At 36.2% G+C, this 20,138-nt stretch overlaps 1 protein-coding gene across 1 annotated transcript; it reads right to left on the reverse strand.

The window, feature by feature from the left end:
- Window positions 1–754: 754 nt before the first annotated feature.
- On the reverse strand, window positions 755–3,276 carry LOC149543113 (ribosomal RNA processing-like protein). The gene has a single exon (XM_089798019.1). It carries the CDS (start codon window positions 3,059–3,061, stop codon window positions 1,070–1,072), a length of 1,992 nt encoding a protein of 663 aa, XP_089654145.1. The 5' UTR covers window positions 3,062–3,276; the 3' UTR covers window positions 755–1,069.
- Window positions 3,277–20,138: the final 16,862 nt, after the last annotated feature.

The following is a 20,138-nucleotide window of genomic DNA, read 5'->3' on the forward strand; positions in this document are numbered from 1 at the left end:
TGATTGCAACCCATATAACAGACCAAAATGATTGATCAAACCCTAAATGCAATATGAAAATAAAATGAATATTCTCAACATTTAGACCACAAAACATAAAAGCAACTAACAAATCATTGCGGGAATCATATATGAAAGATACATCGAAGGCAAAGCTCTGGCGGAGGAGATGGAATCAATTAGGCAAAACATTTAACAATTTTTCAAAAATTCATTCAAGATTAAAATCTCAGATCAGGTGCAAAGAAGAAAAACCTGTTGCACCAAAAAGTACAGGACAAGGATGGCAGGGACTATTTCTATTTGATACTGAAAAGTTGATCAACTGTGTCCACAAACTGCCTTCAAAATAAATCCAATAGAATACAAATAGATTCATTAACCAACTAAATAAAAAACTTCTTACTGCAAATTGTGATTTGATCTAGTTTCCCATCATCCTAATCTTAAAACTGTCTTATTCTCAACTGAGGATTTGATCAAGTTTCCAGCATCCTAAATTCAAAACTCAAACTGTCTTATTCTCAAATAAGGCGAACGGCAGAAATCATCCAACCATGACATATTCTGAAAACAATTCCTCCATGTATATCATAAAGATTCAACATACGCTTAGTCGATAACAAAGATTAAGGATAGAACGAAAATTATAACTATAGTAACATAGTTCAACTTGAAGGCACTAGATGTATATGATTAAATAATGTACGGTTTAACATTTTTCTCAACATCAGTATTTAAGTGGTAATCAAAATGAAAAGAACGGAAATCATCCTCCATTTTAACATTTTAAAACGATAAAAGAGTGACCAAATCGTCAATCCAGACACCCTAGACTGTGCATTTCTTACACAGAAGAAAAATGAAACAACAAATTAGCTTTGCCCAATCATCTCCATTGAAAACTTTAAAGAGACTTCCAACATTAAAGAGACTTCCACAAACAATTTGATGTTTCTATCATCGGCTGCAAATAGCAAGGATTCATTGACTTATGAAATAAATGGTTGAGAATACGGCGGCACAACAATTAAAACTGTGGCATTAATGGGTTCGCCTCCGCGAAATATTACACTGAATTTACTGTCCAAACTTTAGACTGCCGTTTTCGAGCCAGCTTGGTACCTGGTGAAATGCTTTTCAACTTTTTTCTGCCCTTCCGTGCAGAAATGGACAAAAGAATCCTTCTTTTGGGGCTAGGAGACTCTTTTACGATGCGAATTGGACCTGGGGGTACTCCCTTCTTCAGGGCACTGCCCCTGGGGGTTGCAGATGGAGGCATCCTCAAGCTTTCCGGGGGAAGTGGGCTAGTAGGCTTCCAGACAAGATTTCTTTTCATAGAAAACCTAACCTTCTTGGCTGTCTTCTCAACAATCTTGCTAGAAGATCCGACTCCATTAGGGGAAATAGGGACGGATGTGTTTCCCCCGTTATACTGACCTATAATTGAATTACTGGCAACCGCTTTAAAAGCACTCTTTACTCTCTTCCGCTTTTTAGAACCAGGGGTTATAGGTATCGTTAAAGCGGCATCAGGGGAACTGAGACTGCCCATATTTTCGCCAAATTCTGCTGCAACCTTCTCAAACTCCTTCTGTAGGTTGGAGATTACGGAATCCTGAATACCAAAAGAAACTCCCCCGTTCATGTCCTGAGTATCAACAGTCTTCTCCTCATGCACACCATTACTATTTGCTGCTTCATCTGATACAGTCACTCGCTCTTTCAGATGTTCAGAAGGCCCCGGGCTGGTTTTGAGCTTCCTTTTCTTATCCAGTGTCCCATTCCTCTTTTCCATGCCTTCTTCCACCGTGTGTGATTTCGATTCCTTTCTAATCTTCTTTACCTTATCCTTCTTCAGCTTCACCCCATTGCCCGTACCCATGCTACCTCCGTCGACCGTGGCAATAGCATCTTCATGATCTGCTGCCTTCTTCACCTTCTTCCGCTTTCCCTTCTTAACCTTTTTCATTTCACCCCCACCGCATTCCTCAACAATCTCCATTTTATCATCTGCCTTGGGTGATTTCTTCAACTTCTTCCGTTTAACCTTCTTAGCAACTAATCCGCCTTCCTCATCCAATTCCATTTGATGTTCAACATGATGATTTCCATGACTTAGAAGCTCCTCCTTTGAAAATTCACTAGCATCCTCACTCTTCGGAGTAACCCTACGCCTCTTAACCCCTTTCGAAAGCACATCAACCCCCGACGCCACACAGAGCTTCTCCAGCTTACCAAACTCCTCGTAGAGACCATACAAAACCTTTCTATTCGGCTGCAGACTACTTTCCTCCGCAGCCAGCTCCAATAACCTCTTCCCAATCCCCATCGTCAGCGCAACACAACCAAGCTTCTCGACACTTTCATCATTATCCCCATTCTCCACCTCCTCATCTTTCCTCCTCTTCAGAAGCTCGTTACCCTTCTCCAGAAGCCGCTCAAACACATTAGACCTAACCCTCTCCACCAAAACCCTATCAGAGACCCGAGCTAAAACGCCATAAAGAGGCTCAAACACCAAAGCAAACGAATCCTTACTGAGAGGCAAAAACTCCGCAACCTCATTAAGATAAACATCAACAAAGTGCAAATTTACCCCCCGGGCAGGAAAAGAATCAACGGCAAAAAAAGTGCCCTGGGCGAAAGCATTGATAAAAGTACTTGTAATCTCCGTGTCCCATGAGTGGGCATCTAAACGCAGAAGGAGAGAATGCAAAAAACGGGTGAGCATGAGATAAAACTTGTCAAGGCGGAGGTGATCGATTCCACTCCACTCTCGCCTCATGGTGAGAAGAAATACCTGCAAGTAGCGGATGGCGAGGGGGAGTTCGAGGGTTCGAATCAGGCAGGCGAGCTTCTCGATGACATCGGCCTGGATAAGGCGCTTGTCGGCGTGCCATACACAGTAGAAGAGCCCCTTCCACATTTTTTTGAGCTCGTCATCAGATACTTGCATTCCCCTCGCCGTCAGCCATGACTCCAGCAATCTTACTGCTCTGTCGCGCAATTTCTTCTCGCAGGACGCCAGTTGCTTCACAAACCCTATTTTCTCCTTCATTCTGCTCTCCCCGCCTACAGATAATTTCAATCCTTAACCGCTTTAAAGCCTCCCTTTCATGATCTTAGATCCTTCTCTGCTGTAACATTTTATGTTAGCGAGACTCTCACGCTTAGGTTATGGTTCCCTGGGCGGCTTAGTAATATTGAAGAGCTGATGATGTTGCATAGCATATGATGGGTATAGCTAATTTTGCTCGCCCCAGGTACATTGGACTCTCTTCTTCGTTTTTTAAGTTCTCTTTATATATTAACCTAATTGTTTAAAGGTTTTTATAAAGGTTTTATAATTATTGCTTGAGATTTTTATTAGTCCCTGCCCTTTAAAGGGAGGGAACTATTGTCTTTTTTAACTTCTTTTTTTTTACCAAACAAGTCTAATAGTCTAAAGTTAGTCTAAAGTTTAAATGTCAAATTTTATAAATCAATTATTTTCTATTATTTCTTAGTATTTCAATAATTCGAATAATCAGAAAAATATTAAAAATTGATGGTGGGCAAATTACGATGCTTATGTCGTACCTGCTTTGATAGTGACTGCCAAACCAGCCGTAAACACATTAAATTAGTTTGTTTTCTAAACAGTGTATGTATATTTTGATTTTGATGGTTTTTTTAATATTTTTAACCTTTAATTATAATTATATTGATTTTAATTTTAATATTTTCTAAATTTAAATTTAAATTAATTAATTGTAATTAAGAAATTCAATTTTCTATTAAAATCAAATTTTAAACTTCAATTTTAAGGAAAGTTAAAAATATATATAATTACAGAAATAGTTCTATATTAAAAAATTTAGTGATTTTCTTTTTTTAAATCAAAATTAAAATCAATTTAATTAAACAGTAATTAAATTAATTACAATAATGGAGTCAAAATTAGAGAAAGTTTTTAAAACTTACAACTTAATTACTTTTGTAAATTTTTTTTAATTCAAAATTCAATATAACATGTAAATACAAATATTAATTTATTTTATTCACAAATTATTTATATTTATTATTGATTTCTATAATTTTTCATCATTACATTATCAAAATCAAATAATCAATACACTTATTGATTAATTCACATTACATTTTTAACAGTGATGTATTAGATAGGCAGGAGCCTACAACACAATGGTTAATTGTGAACCTCTTAATTCGGAGATCTTGGGTCCGAACCTACTCAAGCTTAACTAATAATTGAAATAAATAATCAAAATTAACCTTGGCTTCGCTCATTGTTACATTAATTTCCTCAAAATTACTTAATATCCAATCATTTATGTAAAAAAATCTCCTTCTTGCACATACATTTAATACTTTATACTATTAAAAATATGTAATATGTTTCACCTATAACATAAGGTAGGGACTTAAGCTTTCCTAGAGCTCTTGTTATAATAATTGTTTTAATTGTCAATTATAAAATCTATTATTTGTATAAAGGTCAAAAAATAATCATTTGAGAGTGTTCTCTCAAACATATTTCTCATTGTCTTGATTTGGGTACCACAAAGTTATACCTCTCGTGTGTAATATTGCTACCAATAAAGTTTTAAAATTGATCTAGTTGTTATTTATTTTTGAAGTTATATTAGTGGACATTTACTAATCAATTAAATGATTTGTGAACTTCAATTTATCAATTACAATTAATCTAGTTGATATTCATTTTTCAAGTTATACTAGTGGACAGTTGATAGCTAATTATATGATTTGTGACCTTTAATTAATCAATTAGCCAAAATTCAATGAACATCAATTGAAATATAAGGGGTTAATAGTGTATCTCTTCTTATAATTATTTTATAAATTATATGGAAAAGAGAGAATCATTTCATTTTATTTTTTATTATATGATAAATCACATTTTTTCTCTAAATAATTGGACCCTTTTTTAAAGATATGTTTGGAGAAAGACTTAAAATTTGTTTCATTGTTGAATTTAGATTCCTTGTAATAAATTCAAGGATCTCTTTTGGAGGTAAAATATCTTGCTAAAATATAAATTTTGTATTACTTATTTAAAAAACTAATAAGACCACCAACTTCTACAAATTCAATATTTGTTTTTAATTCTATGAAATTCATGAGATTACCTCAACAAAATTTGGTGTAACTTTGTGTGGAGATGAATCCATTTATGAAAAGTAGTTCCCACTAAAATATTTTAATAAATTGTTTCTCTTGCCCTTTGCACTTAGCCAAAGAAACAATGCTTTATGCACAAGGTTTAACTTTTAGTTGCTTTGCACTTTTTGATTGTGAAGGGATATTTTGGGTTTGTTCAGATCCCAAAGTTGTTCTTGCCTCCTTCTCCCTTGCCTCATTGAACATTATCTTGAGTGAATGTAGGTCATGATTTATGTTAGAATGTGATATCAATACTATTATTAGTGGTTGTCATTAACGTTTTTTGGAATATTGTGCAAATATGTGCTTTAGAGATTGCTATCACATATTTGAGAGATTTTTTTTCATTGATGTGAACATATTTCTTTGTTGTGACAATGTTGTAAAGATGTAGGAATGTTCAACGAAAAGATTGGATCAACAAGGCTATTGTATCAAAGATCACATGTTGCAAAGAAACAGATGTGTTGATGATTGTCTATAGTTGACCTATGTCAGTTTATAAAGGATTGCAGTATGATTTGATTGAGTTATGGGTGATTAGACTAGTATTTTGATGTTTAGGAAGAGATGATAGTATTTGGATCAATGTGCATTAGTATGGAAATATTTCTAGATATGAGGCTATGACATGTTTCAGACTTAGAATTGTGTACTTGACATGATTGCTTCGTGGTTTTGAGGATTACAAGCTATGTTTTTGTAGTGATAAAAGTTCTTGATTATTGTTCTTGTTGAAAAGTGTTGCTTGATGATTGTGAATGTTGAGTTAGAGTTTATATTAATGATGTCAAGCTTTTTATGGTACTTTTTTTGTCTCTTAGTTGTTCTCTATTTGTATTGTTGTATCACATTGATTGGTGTGATTGCATGAAAGTATTTTCTAGAAATGTGTTGATGTTCTTGGTTGACATGATAGTGTAACATTTTGTGATGGATTATGGCATGATTTATGGAGTTCTTACATGTTTGAGGATGTTGATATGGACCATTGTTATGTCCTGGTCAACATTCAATGGATCGCATTGTTTATTCAATTGTAATGAATAAATATTTTATAATTGGGTGTTTAGCTTTGGTCGACCTTGTTTATTTCTACAAGGTTGATGAAATGTGTAAAAATGGGTGGTCATTTGTGTTGATATGTGGTGATTGATCAAGAATGTACTGTACACTTTTCATAATTATTTTTGGGCCTGTTTTATTAGTAATTTTGGGCCAACATGTTGTAATTAATTATAACCCAAAAGCAACAAAAATATTGTATAAAAAAGGCTTAGGGTTAGGGATTTCATAAGGTGTGATGTGATAATTGCTTCTTGCAGTGGTATTGAACTGTAAGGGATTATGGATCGTAATTAGGTTGTAATCACTAGATAGCAATAATATTGGACTCATTGTTTGGTGGACATAGCCTAGGAATTGGATGAACCACATTAAATCTTGGTGTCTTGTGTTATCTTTTGTGTGATATTTGATTTTTCTACTATTGTTCACATTTGCATGTAATTATCATTTCTATTTGTGGTTAATCCTAACAATTTGTAATTGTGGAACTATTAGAGTGAGTGAGTAGGAATTTCTAGAAGGGGTAGTCAAATGAAAACCAAAACCTTGATTTGGGCTTAAAATATGACATGTTTTTCAATTTTGTGTCTTCTTTAGAGTAGGAATTCTATCTTTTTTTGTTGCAATAAGTATATCTTTATAAGAGTAGTACAAAAAGTATCATTTCCCCTTGCCATTCATGGATCCCAGGTGTAAGAGAGCTTTGTACTAATCTATGAAGGGACCACCTCCCAAGAATCACCTTAATAGGATCGGTGAGAGGGAATAACCCAAGTGGTAATTGACTAAGGATGAGTTCTTGTAGTCCACTATAAAAAAAAAATCCATGGGGCTGAAAGTCATGTAGATTGGATGATGTTATGATAGGATGCAATTCTCTCTTAGTGCTTGTGTGGTGTATTAAAACCTATAGAGAATAACCTCTATAGGCTGAGGGATCTCCCTAATGAATATAAGCTTCCAATAGAATAAACTACCAAATATATGCACTTATTAAACACCTTGTTTTAGATTGCCAAAAACCTTCTATCTGTTGGTACTAAGGGTCCCTAAAGACATCTCACACCTCTCATGGCTTTGTCATGAGATAGATCCTTGGGGTTTCATCAACCATGGAATTCATAGCTTGGTGTGCCCAAGAAAAGAGTGTGCACTATAAGGGAGAGCCTATGCCTCCAAGCTACTATTCTATCTATACTTAGTTAGTACGACTTGACCTAGTCCAAGTGGGAATTCAATAGATACTATCCTAGCCAACCTTAGGGATTGTAGCATGTTTTTGCATTGCATTTTTAGAAACACAATTAGTGAATCATTCATACTATCTTATGTGTGTGTGTGTTTTTCTCACCAAAAATCAAAAACTAACATTAAAAACAAAAAAACTCCAAAATTCAAAAAAACACTTAGTTTTTAGCAAAAATTGCAAACTTTTCACCAGAAGTATGTATTCATTTCATATACTCGTGCATCTATTTTACAAAATTTCACTTCTATCATATATCTGCACATCCATTTTAACAATCTACACTTTTATTATTGTGAGTTAAATTGTGCTTCTTCTTCTTATATCTATATATGTATTCCATATCTACACATGTATAATCATCAGTTTCACACATTTACTTTTTACACCTACATATATTTTCATTAATTCTACACATTCATTATTACACATTTGTAACAAAGAGCACTTAGAGACGCTTTCAAAGAAGAATAAAAAATATTTTTTGATACCATTAAGTTGGTCTTTCCAGTTAGATAAACACTTCAAACTTTCAAAAAATAGAAACTATAGTTTTAACTTCAATACCGTTTTCCATGCTTCTTTACTACCATATTAAAATTGCAAAACATCAAAATCAATATCTAGTGTTGAGAAAAAACAACATCTTTGTGAGTTTCCCTACTAGGGTCCATCATCCTCTATCTAGAAACTTGCTTCGATTGATATTTTGGAACTATCTTTGTCAATATCATAGTGAGTACCTATCTCCTATAGACATAGAGTTCCATTATCCAATCCAAATTTTCAACACTTTAAAAATCCTTCAGTCAACATCATCACTTTGAACTTTTACGGTAGTTCAAACTAGGGCTCAAAAATTGAAAGAACAATAAGAAGCCAACATGGAAGAAACAAATGACAATCTAAATCCATGGCCCACAAAACCTATTATGACCTCTAGGTACTCAATGGATGATGAACCAATTGAAGATGAGATCAAGTAATCCATGAAATCACCTAGGTTTCAAAAGACAATGGTATTAGACTTAGATAAATAAAGGTATTTCCTCATACTTGCACAACAAGGTGCAAAGCTACCTACTGATTTTGAACTCAATCAACTTAGGAACACTCCTAGTGATTAAGGACTTCCTTAACAAGGGTTAACCAAAAAAGATCTTTTTAAATGGAGTTCAACCTCACAAGGTCCTTTAGCACCAAGAAAACCTCCACAAACAAGTGGTCCTTTACAATAAAAGACTTTATCTTTACAAGGTAATGTTCAACAAAGTCAATATTTCCAAGGTCTTATACTAGGTTCAACATCCCAAGGTTTTCCACAATAAAGTTCAACACAAGGATCTCATCAACAAGGGTTAACCCAACAAGATACTACTTAATAAGGGTTTCCTTTACAAGGACCTTCTCAACAAAAAAATCAACATTTGAAGGTTTTATGCCACAAAGTTCAAGTTCTCAAGGACCTTTGTCATAAAATCCACTTCAACAAGGTCTTGGCCAAAGTACAACAACACAAGGACCTCCTCAACAAGGGTTAACCCAAAAAGATACTACTCAACAAGGTTTATTATTTACAAGGTCCTTCTCAAAAACAAATAAATATTTCAAGGTCCTATCCCACCAAATTTGACATCACAAGAACCTCCTCAACAAGGTTGTACCCAACAAAGTTATTTTCCACAAGGTGTAACCCAACAAGGTCCTAGTCCACAAAATGCAACCTTACAAGGTCCTTCTCAATAAGAAAGTTCCAAATCAAAAGTACCTTATCAACAAGGGGTAATCTAGAAAGGATTTACACAACAAGGTTATCCCCAATAAGTCCATACTCAAGGTTATGTTCAACAAATACAAACACAAGGTTTTCAACAAGGTCCTTGTCAACAACTAAGTTCAATATCACAAGGGCCTTATCAACAAGGATACAATATTTATATGTAATGTCCCCTTTCTAGCATTCATAGCATGATGTTGTTGTTAGCCTATTTCCCCACAGTCCCGTAGGCTAACTAGGACATTAAAGGGGCTTAGAGGCCATTTGGCCTAGACAGTTTCAGTTGCAGGTCTTTCTGAGGGGTTCTGAGGCAACTTTGGGCATACTTACTATTTATAGTAGGTCATCTTGGACATGGCCGGACATTCAGTCACAATGGTATGTCGATGGTAATTGTTTAAAATCGACAGGAAAACTTATTTATCATTGATAAGATTTGTTATGCATTGATAAAACCATTTTATAAAGTTAAATTTAAATATTTAACTTTATTAATGCATAGACTATAGTTTGTGGGAAATATTTAAATTAAAAGAGTCCCCTTTATTTTTATAACACATTGGAGACATAAGGTACATAAAGGGAGTTATGTTTTATCCCACATTGAGAAAACGAAGGATTGAGCTCTTGTGAGAACACTATAAAAGAAATGGAAGAGTTTTTTTTTGTATGCTTGGATGAAGATTAATGTTATGTTGTTGGATATCTGATTATCGGGCTTGGAGGACGGAATCCCTCTTTGCTAGCATTCTCTTCACTGTTGGAAGACACAGTCAGGAGGATCAATGGTGTTTTCACTTCAGGAAACACACTGGGTTTCATTTGGGGCGTTCGCATAAAGAAATTTACAAGGGTTTGAGGTGCAGATCTGAAGTTAGTTATTGCTATAGTGCTGCATGAACAGTATTTTGCTACAGTCGGCATGAACAGTATTTTGCTACAGTACGGCGTAAACAGTATTGGTATCAAGTTTGCTTGTTTTTTCGGTTGATTAGAAGTTTGGAAGGCTGCCGACTACATCTGCAAAATACTACGGCAACTAATTCCAGGTTTCTTCTGTCAAATTTTGATACTTTGCATAATAATTGTTGAATACAAGTCTGAATAGTTGTTGCAGCCTTTAAGGCAGTTGTAAGTGCACATCTACATTTAAAAATCACCCTTATCAGCAGATTGAAAGAGTTTCCAAATTTTTCATATATTGTTGAATGTGTGCCAAGTGTTTGTGAAAATGTTATGATGTGTATTATGCATTTTAATGTCACTTCATAGTTGTTCGTAAATCTACTCATTGGAAAGCAATTTATTGAGGAAATCAGCTTTATGAGTTTGCATACAAAGTGTTTGACAATATTCCTTAAATTAAATTTCTACAAGTCAAAGTTCAAATCAGGGGAGGATATTACAGTGGTATCAAAGCTATAAGTCCTGCCATCCTGTGGAGGTCTTATAGGAAATTTGGAACTGGCGGATAGAGGGGAAAGTGTTTGATGAAATGTCAAAACACTAAAATCAGAGCATTTATGTTTGAGCATGCGATAAGGGCCTTATAATTTCCGCAATACCAGAGCAAGACAAAATAGGAGTTCAGACCTGCAAAGCAAACAGTCTAGTTCATCCGTACAGAGGGGTATAGAATCCAGTCATACAGACACAGCGGAGGTATTCTTTGATCAAGACAGCAATATGGGTGACTGAGATGACATGAATACAAGATTAGGTGCAGGCAGGAATGCCGGTCCAGAGCCTGGAGAGGAAAGATTCTTACAGTTATTAGAGACCTTGGTATAGGGTCAGCGAGTAGCAGAACAAAGGGCACAGGAACAGAATCAGAGATTGAATCTTATGATGCAGATGATGGCTCGTCAAATGGGGTTGAATGCTAACATGGGTGGAGGAAATAATTAGAATGGTAACAATCAGAATGGAAATGATCAGGATGGGACACATAATGGAGATGAACAAGTTGGGAACAATTTCGGTCATGCACCCCAGTGAGCTAGGATAGTGAGTTCAAGGCCCATGATTCTTACATTTCCTCCTAGAGCTCCAGAGCAGCTCATACCAGAGCCCCAGATTACTGATATACAAGACCAGTTGAGGAGAGATTGGGAAGTCGGAGGGCCAGATTTTATTGCTGCAATTACCTTTAGGGAGTATATGGATGTGCGGATGAAACATATGCCACGTGGACATGACAGGAACCAGAGCTATGAGCTACGGAAGAAAGTAGGGAGACTTGAGTTACCATATTATGATGGCTCAGGAAAGTCTATAGCAAGAGCTTGGGTTCAAAAGCTTGACACATACTTTCAATTGAACCCTATGCCCGAGGAAGAAGCTATTAAGTACGCAGCAATTCATCTGGATGGGTTAGCACACGAGTGGTGGCATCATGGTATGGTCACTATGGGACATGCACACATTACCTCATATGTGGAGTTTATAGAGAGGTTGATTGAACGTTTTGATAGGAAGGATCCAGAACTCCATTTCAAGGAGTTAGCTCAGCTTAAACAGTGGGGATCATTGGAAACATACATTTCAGAGTTTCAGAAACTTGCAGTGTTAGTAACAGATGTATCTGAACAGAGGATACTAGTTCTATTTATGGATGGGTTAGCTGATCCGTTGAGAGGGTGGATTAAAGCTCTCAACCCTCCCACTTTGTAGGAAGCCATTAAGAAAGCTCGTGACATGGATTCCTCTTCATCTTCAAAAAAAAATTCCAGGCAAAGAGTTTCCCTTCAAGGAAAGATAAGGACAGGAAACCTTTTCATAAAGAGGTTCAGCCAGCTAAGGAGGAAAGTAAGAGGTTGGACAATGAGACACTTAATGATCTCAGGAAGAAGAAGCTTTGTTTTCATTGTAGGGAGCCTTGGGATTTGTCACATAAGTGTCCATTGAAAGCAAAAGCTACGCAAATGGAGTACTTTTCAGCTGAAGAGTCAGTAGATGGAGATTTAGAGCAGTCATCCGAATCAGATGGAGATGATGATAGTTCTTCAAAGGAGGAAGCACGTGGTGATAGAAGGATAGCTTAGTTGTCAAGTATACAGGAGGCCGTCACTTTCAGAGTTAGGGGAACCTTGGATGGACAGAGAGTTGTGGCACTCATTGATACAGGGGCGACACATAACTTCATTGATGAGAAGTTTGTGACACGCAGAGGGCTACATACAGAGGAGCATAGGGGATTTAAGGTGATGGTTGTTGATGGCTTCAAAATTGAATGTACCAAGAAAATCTCCAACTTGCAGCTTCATTTGGGAGATTATGACATGACAGGAGATTTCTTTGTGGTCAACATTGGTGATCAGGATATGGTGCTTGGGATGAACTGGATGAAGTCTCTGGTAGAGTTTACATTTAACCTTGAGAAAATGGAAATGAGGTTTGAGGCAAATGGTAAGAAGATAGTGCTCAGAGGTTTTTCAAATGGGAGACTTCGAGTGGTGTCACTCAAGCAGATGCAGAGTTTCTTTAGACATGATCAAGTGCAGTGGGCAGCAGAGTTTAGAGTAATGCCTGAGATGATAGAGCAGCATAAACAAGAGTATCCACCTGATGTACAAAAAATAATAACCAAACATACTAAGGTGTTTGGTGAGATACCTCCAGGGAGACCCCCGGATAGGGGAATCGAGCATGTTATTGAATTAGAGGAAGGGGCTAAGCCAGTTATCATCACACCTTATCGCCATCCGAAGAGATGTAAGGATGAAATAGAAAAGGAAATTAAGGAGTTGATTGACATGGGGCACATACGGCCAAGCAAAAGTCCTTTCGCTTCTTCAGTAGTATTGGTGAAGAAGAAGGATGGTACAATGAGGATGTGCATTGATTATAGGGAGCTAAACAAGAAGACAATCAAGAATCGATACCCTATCCCGCGCATCAATGAGCTTATTGATGAATTGCATGGTGCATGCTACTTCTCTAAGATTGATTTGAGATCTGGCTACCATCAGATACGGGTTAGAGAGGTGGATGTGGAGAAGACAGCTTTTAGATGCCACTATGGACATTTTGAGTTCTTAGTCATGCCCTTTGGGTTGACAAATGCCCCTGCCACTTTCCAGTCCTGTATGAATAGAGTGTTTAGAGATCAGTTGAGGAAGTTTGTGTTGATATTTTTTGATGATATACTGATATAAAGCCGTACTTTGGAGGAACATTTGAAGCATATTGATACAGTGCTCAGTATTCTAGAGAGGGAGTCATTATATGCCAAGATGAGTAAATGTGAGTTTGGGATGACAGAGTTGCTCTATCTAGGGCATATTATTAGTGCAGGAAGTGTTCGGGTTGACCCAGACAAGATCAGGGCCATTTTGGATTGGCTACCACCGAGGAACACTTCACAACTCAAGGGATTTCTTGGGCTTTGTGGGTTCTATCGCAGATTTGTGAAGGGATTTTCACAGATAGCAGCACCACTTACAGATTTGACACGGAAAGATAGTTTCAAGTGTTCAGAGAGGGCTTAGGATTGTTTTGACAGGTTTAAGGAGTTGATGAGTACATGTCCTGTTTTAGCCATTCCAGATTTCACCAGGCCCTTTGAGCTGCAGTGTGATGCCTCAGGAGAGGGCATAGGAGCTGTTCTCATGCAAGACAAACATTCCATCGCATATGAGAGTAGAAAATTACGAGGTGTGGAGAGAACCTACAACATCTACGACAAAGAGATGCTAGCAATCATGCACGTGCTAGCTAAGTTCAGGTAGTACTTAGTGGGAAGCCGGTTCACAGTAAAAATAGATCATAATAGCTTGAAACATTTCCTTGGATAGAAGGACCTTAATGACAGGCAACAGAAATGGGTGAGTAAATTACAGGCCTATGATTTTGACATAGCCTATGTCAAAGGGAAGAAAAATATTGTTGCAGATGCTTTATCTAGAAGGCCTCATTTGCTTACTGTTGGGATAGTCATGGATGATTGGAGAGAGATGATCTTGGCAGAATATGCTAAGGATAGTTGGGCATCTAGCATTATTGAGGGAGCTATTCAAGATAGTCGATACACTGTCGTAAATGATCTGATCATCTACAAGGAAAGGATTTATTTAGTACTCAGGTCTGCTATGAAGCAGAAGATTTTGAGGGCATTTCATGATTCACCAATGGCAGGACATCCCAGATTCTTTAAGACATATCGGCAAGTGAGAGAGCGCTTCACTTGGAAAGGACTCAAATCAGAGGTGCTTCAGTTTGTTAGGGAATGCCCTGTGTGTCAGCAGAACAAACAGGAACATTCTTTTCCGGGTGGTTTACTACAGCCCCTATCCATACCAGAGAAGAAGTGGGATAGCATTTCCATGGATTTTATCACAGGCCTCCCTAAGGCACAAGGTCGAGATTGTATCTTTGTTGTGGTAGACAGATTGTCGAAATTTGCACATTTCTTTGCAATTTCGTCTACATATTCAGCAGCACAAACAACAGAACTATTTTTTCGAGAGGTATTCAAACTACATGGGATACCACGGAGCATAGTCAGTGACAGAGACAACAGATTTATGAGCCACTTTTGGCAGGAGTTGTTCAGGTTATGTGGAACAGAGCTCACTCCGAGTACCAGCTACCACCCCCAAACTAATGGGCAGACAGAGATAGTGAACAAATAGGTTGAGGGGTACCTTCAAAACTACATTGCAGGAGAGCAGAAGGCTTGGGTGAAGTGGCTACATCTAGGGGAGTACTGCTATAATACCTCTTTCCATATGTCTATTCAAATGTCCCCTTTTATGGCACTGTACGGGTATGATGCTCCTAATTTTTTGGATTTGTTATTTGGGGACAACAGGGTGCCTAAGGCCAAGGATACTTTGCAGGAGTGTTAGGACATTATGCGATCCTTGAAGAAAATTTTTCAAAAAGCACAAAATTAGCAGAAGCAATATGCTGATCAGCACAGGGTTGAGAGGTCTTTTGAGGTGGGAGATATGGTGTACCTCATGTTACAGCCGTATAGACAGTCCTCTCTCAAGAAGAGTGGAGCAGAGAAATTGAAACCACGCTACTATGGACCGTTCAAAGTAATCAGGAGAGTGGGCGAAGTAGCTTATGAGTTGGAGTTGCCTGCAGACAGTAAAGTGCATAATGTGTTCCATGTGTCACGCCTTAAGAAGGCATTGGGTCACAATGTGGTGCCTTCAATAGTATTGCCACCTCTTGATGATGAGGGAAAGCTTATCTTGGTTCCTGAGGCCATACTTGACTCCAGGGAGAGGGTGCTTCGCAGGAGGACTATCAGGGAGTATCTAGTGAAGTGGAGGAACCTACCTGTCAAGGATGCTACTTGGGAAAATGAGCAGATATTGCAGCATCCAGAGCTGAAATTGCTTGAGGACAAGCAATTTTGGGAAGGGCGGACTGTAATGTCCCCTTTCTAGCATTCATAGCATGATGTTGTCGTTAGCCTATTTCCCCACAGTCCCATAGGCTAACTAGGACATTAAAGGGGCTTAGAGGCCATTTGGCCTAGACAGTTTCAGTTGCAGGTCTTTCTGAGGGGTTCTGAGGCAACTTTGGGCATACTTACTATTTATAGTAAGTCATCTTGGACATGACCGGACATTCAGTCACAGTGGTATGTCGATGGTAATTGTTTAAAATCGACAGGAAAACTTATTTATCATTGATAAGATTTGTTATGCATTGATAAAGCCATTTTATAAAGTTAAATTTAAATATTTAACTTTATTAATGCATAGACTATAGTTTGTGGGAAATATTTAAATTAAAAGAGTCCCCTTTATTTTTATAACACATTGGAGACATAAGGTACATAAAGGGAGTTATGTTTTATCCCACATTGAGAAAACGAAGGATTGAGCTCTTGTGAGAACACTATAAAAGAAATGGAAGAGTTTTTTTTTGTATGCTTGGATGAAGATTAATGTTATGTTGTTGGATATCTGATTATCGGGCTTGGAGGACGGAATCCCTCTTTGCTAGCATTCTCTTCGCTGTTGGAAGACACAGTCAGGAGGATCAATGGTGTTTTCACTTCAGGAAATACACTGGGTTTCATTTGGGGCGTTCGCATAAAGAAATTTACAAGGGTTTGAGGTGCAGATTTGAAGTTAGTTATTGCTATAGTGCCGCATGAACAGTATTTTGCTACAATCAGCATGAATAGTATTTTGCTACAGTACGGCGTGAACAGTGTTGGTATCAAGTTTACTTGTTTTTTCGGCTGATTAGAAGTTTGGAAGGCTGCCGACTACATCTGCAAAATACTACGGCAACTAATTCCAGGTTTCTTCTGTCAAATTTTGATACTTTGCATAATAATTGTTGAATACAAGTCTGAATAGTTGTTGCAGCCTTTAAGGCAGCTATAAGTGCACACCTACATTTAAAAATCACCCTTATCAGCAGATTGAAAGAGTTTCCAGATTTTTCATATATTGTTGAATGTGTGCCAAGTGTTTGTGAAAATGTTATGATGTGTATTATGCATTTTAATGTCACTTCATAGTTGTTCGTAAATCTACTCATTGGAAAGCAATTTATTGAGGAAATCAGCTTTATGAGTTTGCATACAAAGTGTTTGACAATATTCCTTAAGTTAAATTTCTACAAGTCAAAGTTCAAATCAAGGGAGGATATTACATTATAGTACAAATGCCTATTTTCCTAATACTTAAGGAATAAAAACCCAAGGGTTTAATATTATAGCACCCCAAAGTTCAAATATCCAAGGAAACACTTCATATGGACATAGTTTAGATCCTCTTATGCAATAGATCCAAATACATCAACAACAAATATAGGGTATTCAAATTGGATCTTCAACCAAGAGGTACACTTTAGAATACATATTTTCATATCCTTTTGAAAAGAATTTGGTCATGGCTCCTTTTCCTCCTCACTTTGAGGTACCTAAATTGGATAAATACAAAGGAAATACAAATCCTCAAGACTGTGTTAGAGAATTTTGTGCTTCTTGCATTGAAGTAACTCACGATGAGACTTATCTTATGAGACTATTTCCATGAAGTTTGGGAGGTCAAACTATGGAATGGTTTTCTAAGTCACCAGCAGGTATCAATTCCTTCAATGAGCTATTTGATATGTTTGTGACACATTATTCTTACAATATTAGACATGAAGTGACAATGCTTGACCTTTGAAATATAAAAGAAAAGAATGGAGAACCATTTCTCACCTTCTTACAAAGATGGTTTCACCTTTTTTCAAAATATCCAAGAATAATTCTTGAACATGAAAGGATGGATATCCTTATCTAAAACCTTACACCAAATATGATCTATATTTTATAATTACAATGTCCCCCAAACTTCAAAAAACTCATATAAAATGGCATAAAAATTGAGGACACTATGGTACAAAGAGGTGAACTAAAAATTTACACAAAAGAAAATACTAGCTGCTCTATTCTTTAAAAAAAAATTCCAATACCAATAATAAAAAATCAAAGTATTGGAAGTAAAACAAAAACTTATGACTGACAAAGTAGTGGAAAACCAAAATTTCAAGATCACAACCAATTTTGAATCTAGGAAATAAATCCACTACTCCTCAAACAAGTCAAAAAACCCAAAATGTTCCCAACAGTAAACCAAAAAATTAGACATTCACAAGAACATTTTTTAATTCCCAAGAAGAGAATTTTCACTCCTTTAGGTGAGTCTTTTTAATCAACTTTAAGGAAGTTAATCACTAAGCAACTCATTACACTTCCTGAAGTAAGAGATTATAAATCGAAAGTGAAACTATCATGGTGGAACAATGATGAGTATTTTGTATTTCTTTAAGGAAAGGGACATAAAACTAATTACTATCAAATGTAAATATACGTAATACAAGATTTGGAAGAGAGTGGTGAAGCAGATATTGATGGAAATACCTCAAATGAGATACAGATTGTGTTCAGAGATCCACTTCTAGACCATGAGAAAGGAAATGTCTCCAATAGCAAGAGTGATAATCATGCTAGTTACAATGAAATATTCTACAAGTACATTAAAAACATATTTAAATGTGATCCTCCTTAATATTATGCCAATGTAATTACATCCATTAGAAGGATGTGTCCAAACATGTTAATGTTACCACTAGAAATCGAGCTAAGGTCATACTACAATGGTTTTTCATCCAAACCATCTACATCTCATACCAAAGTTGTCTATGTGCCAAAGTATACATCTAAGGTGTCAAACCTATACAACCTTTTGGATCAATTGAAGAAAAAACTAGCCCAAATATCTATATTAGATATATTTTAGTTGTTAACATCCTATGGAGAAATCCTTGAAAATGATCTTTTAGAAACTACAATCCCCACAAATTTGGATCATGATCAATTCCAAGCTATGGTGGGACATTTGACCACACCAAAATTCATATATTTTATAGAACATGATGTTCTTTCTATTCACCAAACCCATCATGACCCACTCCATATTTAAGTCCTTGTACAAAACCACAAAATCAAGAGTTTTCATAGATGGAGGAGCTAGCTTGAATATATGTACTTTAAAAAAGTTGTAGATCTTAAAAACCAAATCACAATAAAATCCTATGATGAGGAATAAAGGTCATCTAAAGGATCATTAGTTTACCTATCAAATTTGGTCCTATGGGCAAATATGTACCTTGTCAAGTTCTTAATATGGAACTAGCATATAAAATTCTCATGGGACGTCCTTGGATTCACTCTATGCAAGTAGTATCCAACATTTTATCAATGTTTGAAGTTCCCTCATAATGTACAAGAGATAATAATAAAAGGGGATCCAAATCCTTTTAAGCATTGTAATACAAGGAAACCATCAACAAAATCTCTATTCTACACATTCAAGCTATATCAACATCTACTAGTCATGATCTTAATAATGTCACATGTACTTCTAAGTTATCTGAACTAAAGGTTGATGTATAAGAGAAAATCATGGGAGAATATTTCTTGGGACAAACTTTTTGTATTACAAAATTACCCCCATCTCCTAGATCTTATGGAATATCACTAATCACAAAACAAAAAATGGAACCTCCTCCCACTACTATTTTTGGCACTTTTGTGAGTGGGGGCACTTTGACTAATGAAGAAAATAACAAAAAAGATAAGCAAATTCTTTATAGGGAGAAGAAGCAAGAGATTATCAAGAATGAAAACATATCTCTCAAAAACTATGGAAAAGAATATACTTTATTAGCAAAAATGGGATACAAAGGAAGTGGACCTATAGGTTTGCAAAGAGAAGGTATCCTACAACCCTTCTTAAAGAATCCAAATTATCAAAGAGATACTATGAGATTGGGCTATAGACCAGATCAAATGAGTAAATCTAGAGGGCTATGAGATAAGCTATTCATCAATGAGTGAGCATGCCTTTCTATCATTTCACTTCACAAAAACCATGACATTGTATACTATCTCATACAGTAAAGATAATTTCAAATATTGACCCTCTAAAGTATTTACTCAACAAATCAACATTAACAGGAAGGTTAGTAAAGTGGGTTATGATGTCAAGTGAATTCTACATAGAGTATGTGGATCACAAGGCCATAAAGGGACAAGTTATAGCATCTCAATTAGCACATGCACCATTATCATATGAACATGCTATACATGTTGAATTCCCAAATATAGAAATCATGATATTATCTATACAAACTTGGAAATTATACTTTGATAGATTATATACACAAAATAGTTCTAGAGCAGGACTATTATTAGTTAAACAGTATGGATGCACAATACCAAATTCTTATAAGTTGTTATTCTCCCACATGAATAACATGGAAGAATATGAAGCATTGCTAATAGGGCTTTAAATGGTAGTACAATGGAAAATAACATAGTGGAATATTTATTAAGAG

This window comes from Cupressus sempervirens, chromosome 8 (genome assembly GCF_028749045.1).
Source record: "Cupressus sempervirens isolate cs-2001-9-10 chromosome 8, ASM2874904v1, whole genome shotgun sequence".
Classification (NCBI taxonomy): Eukaryota; Viridiplantae; Streptophyta; class Pinopsida; order Cupressales; family Cupressaceae; genus Cupressus; species Cupressus sempervirens.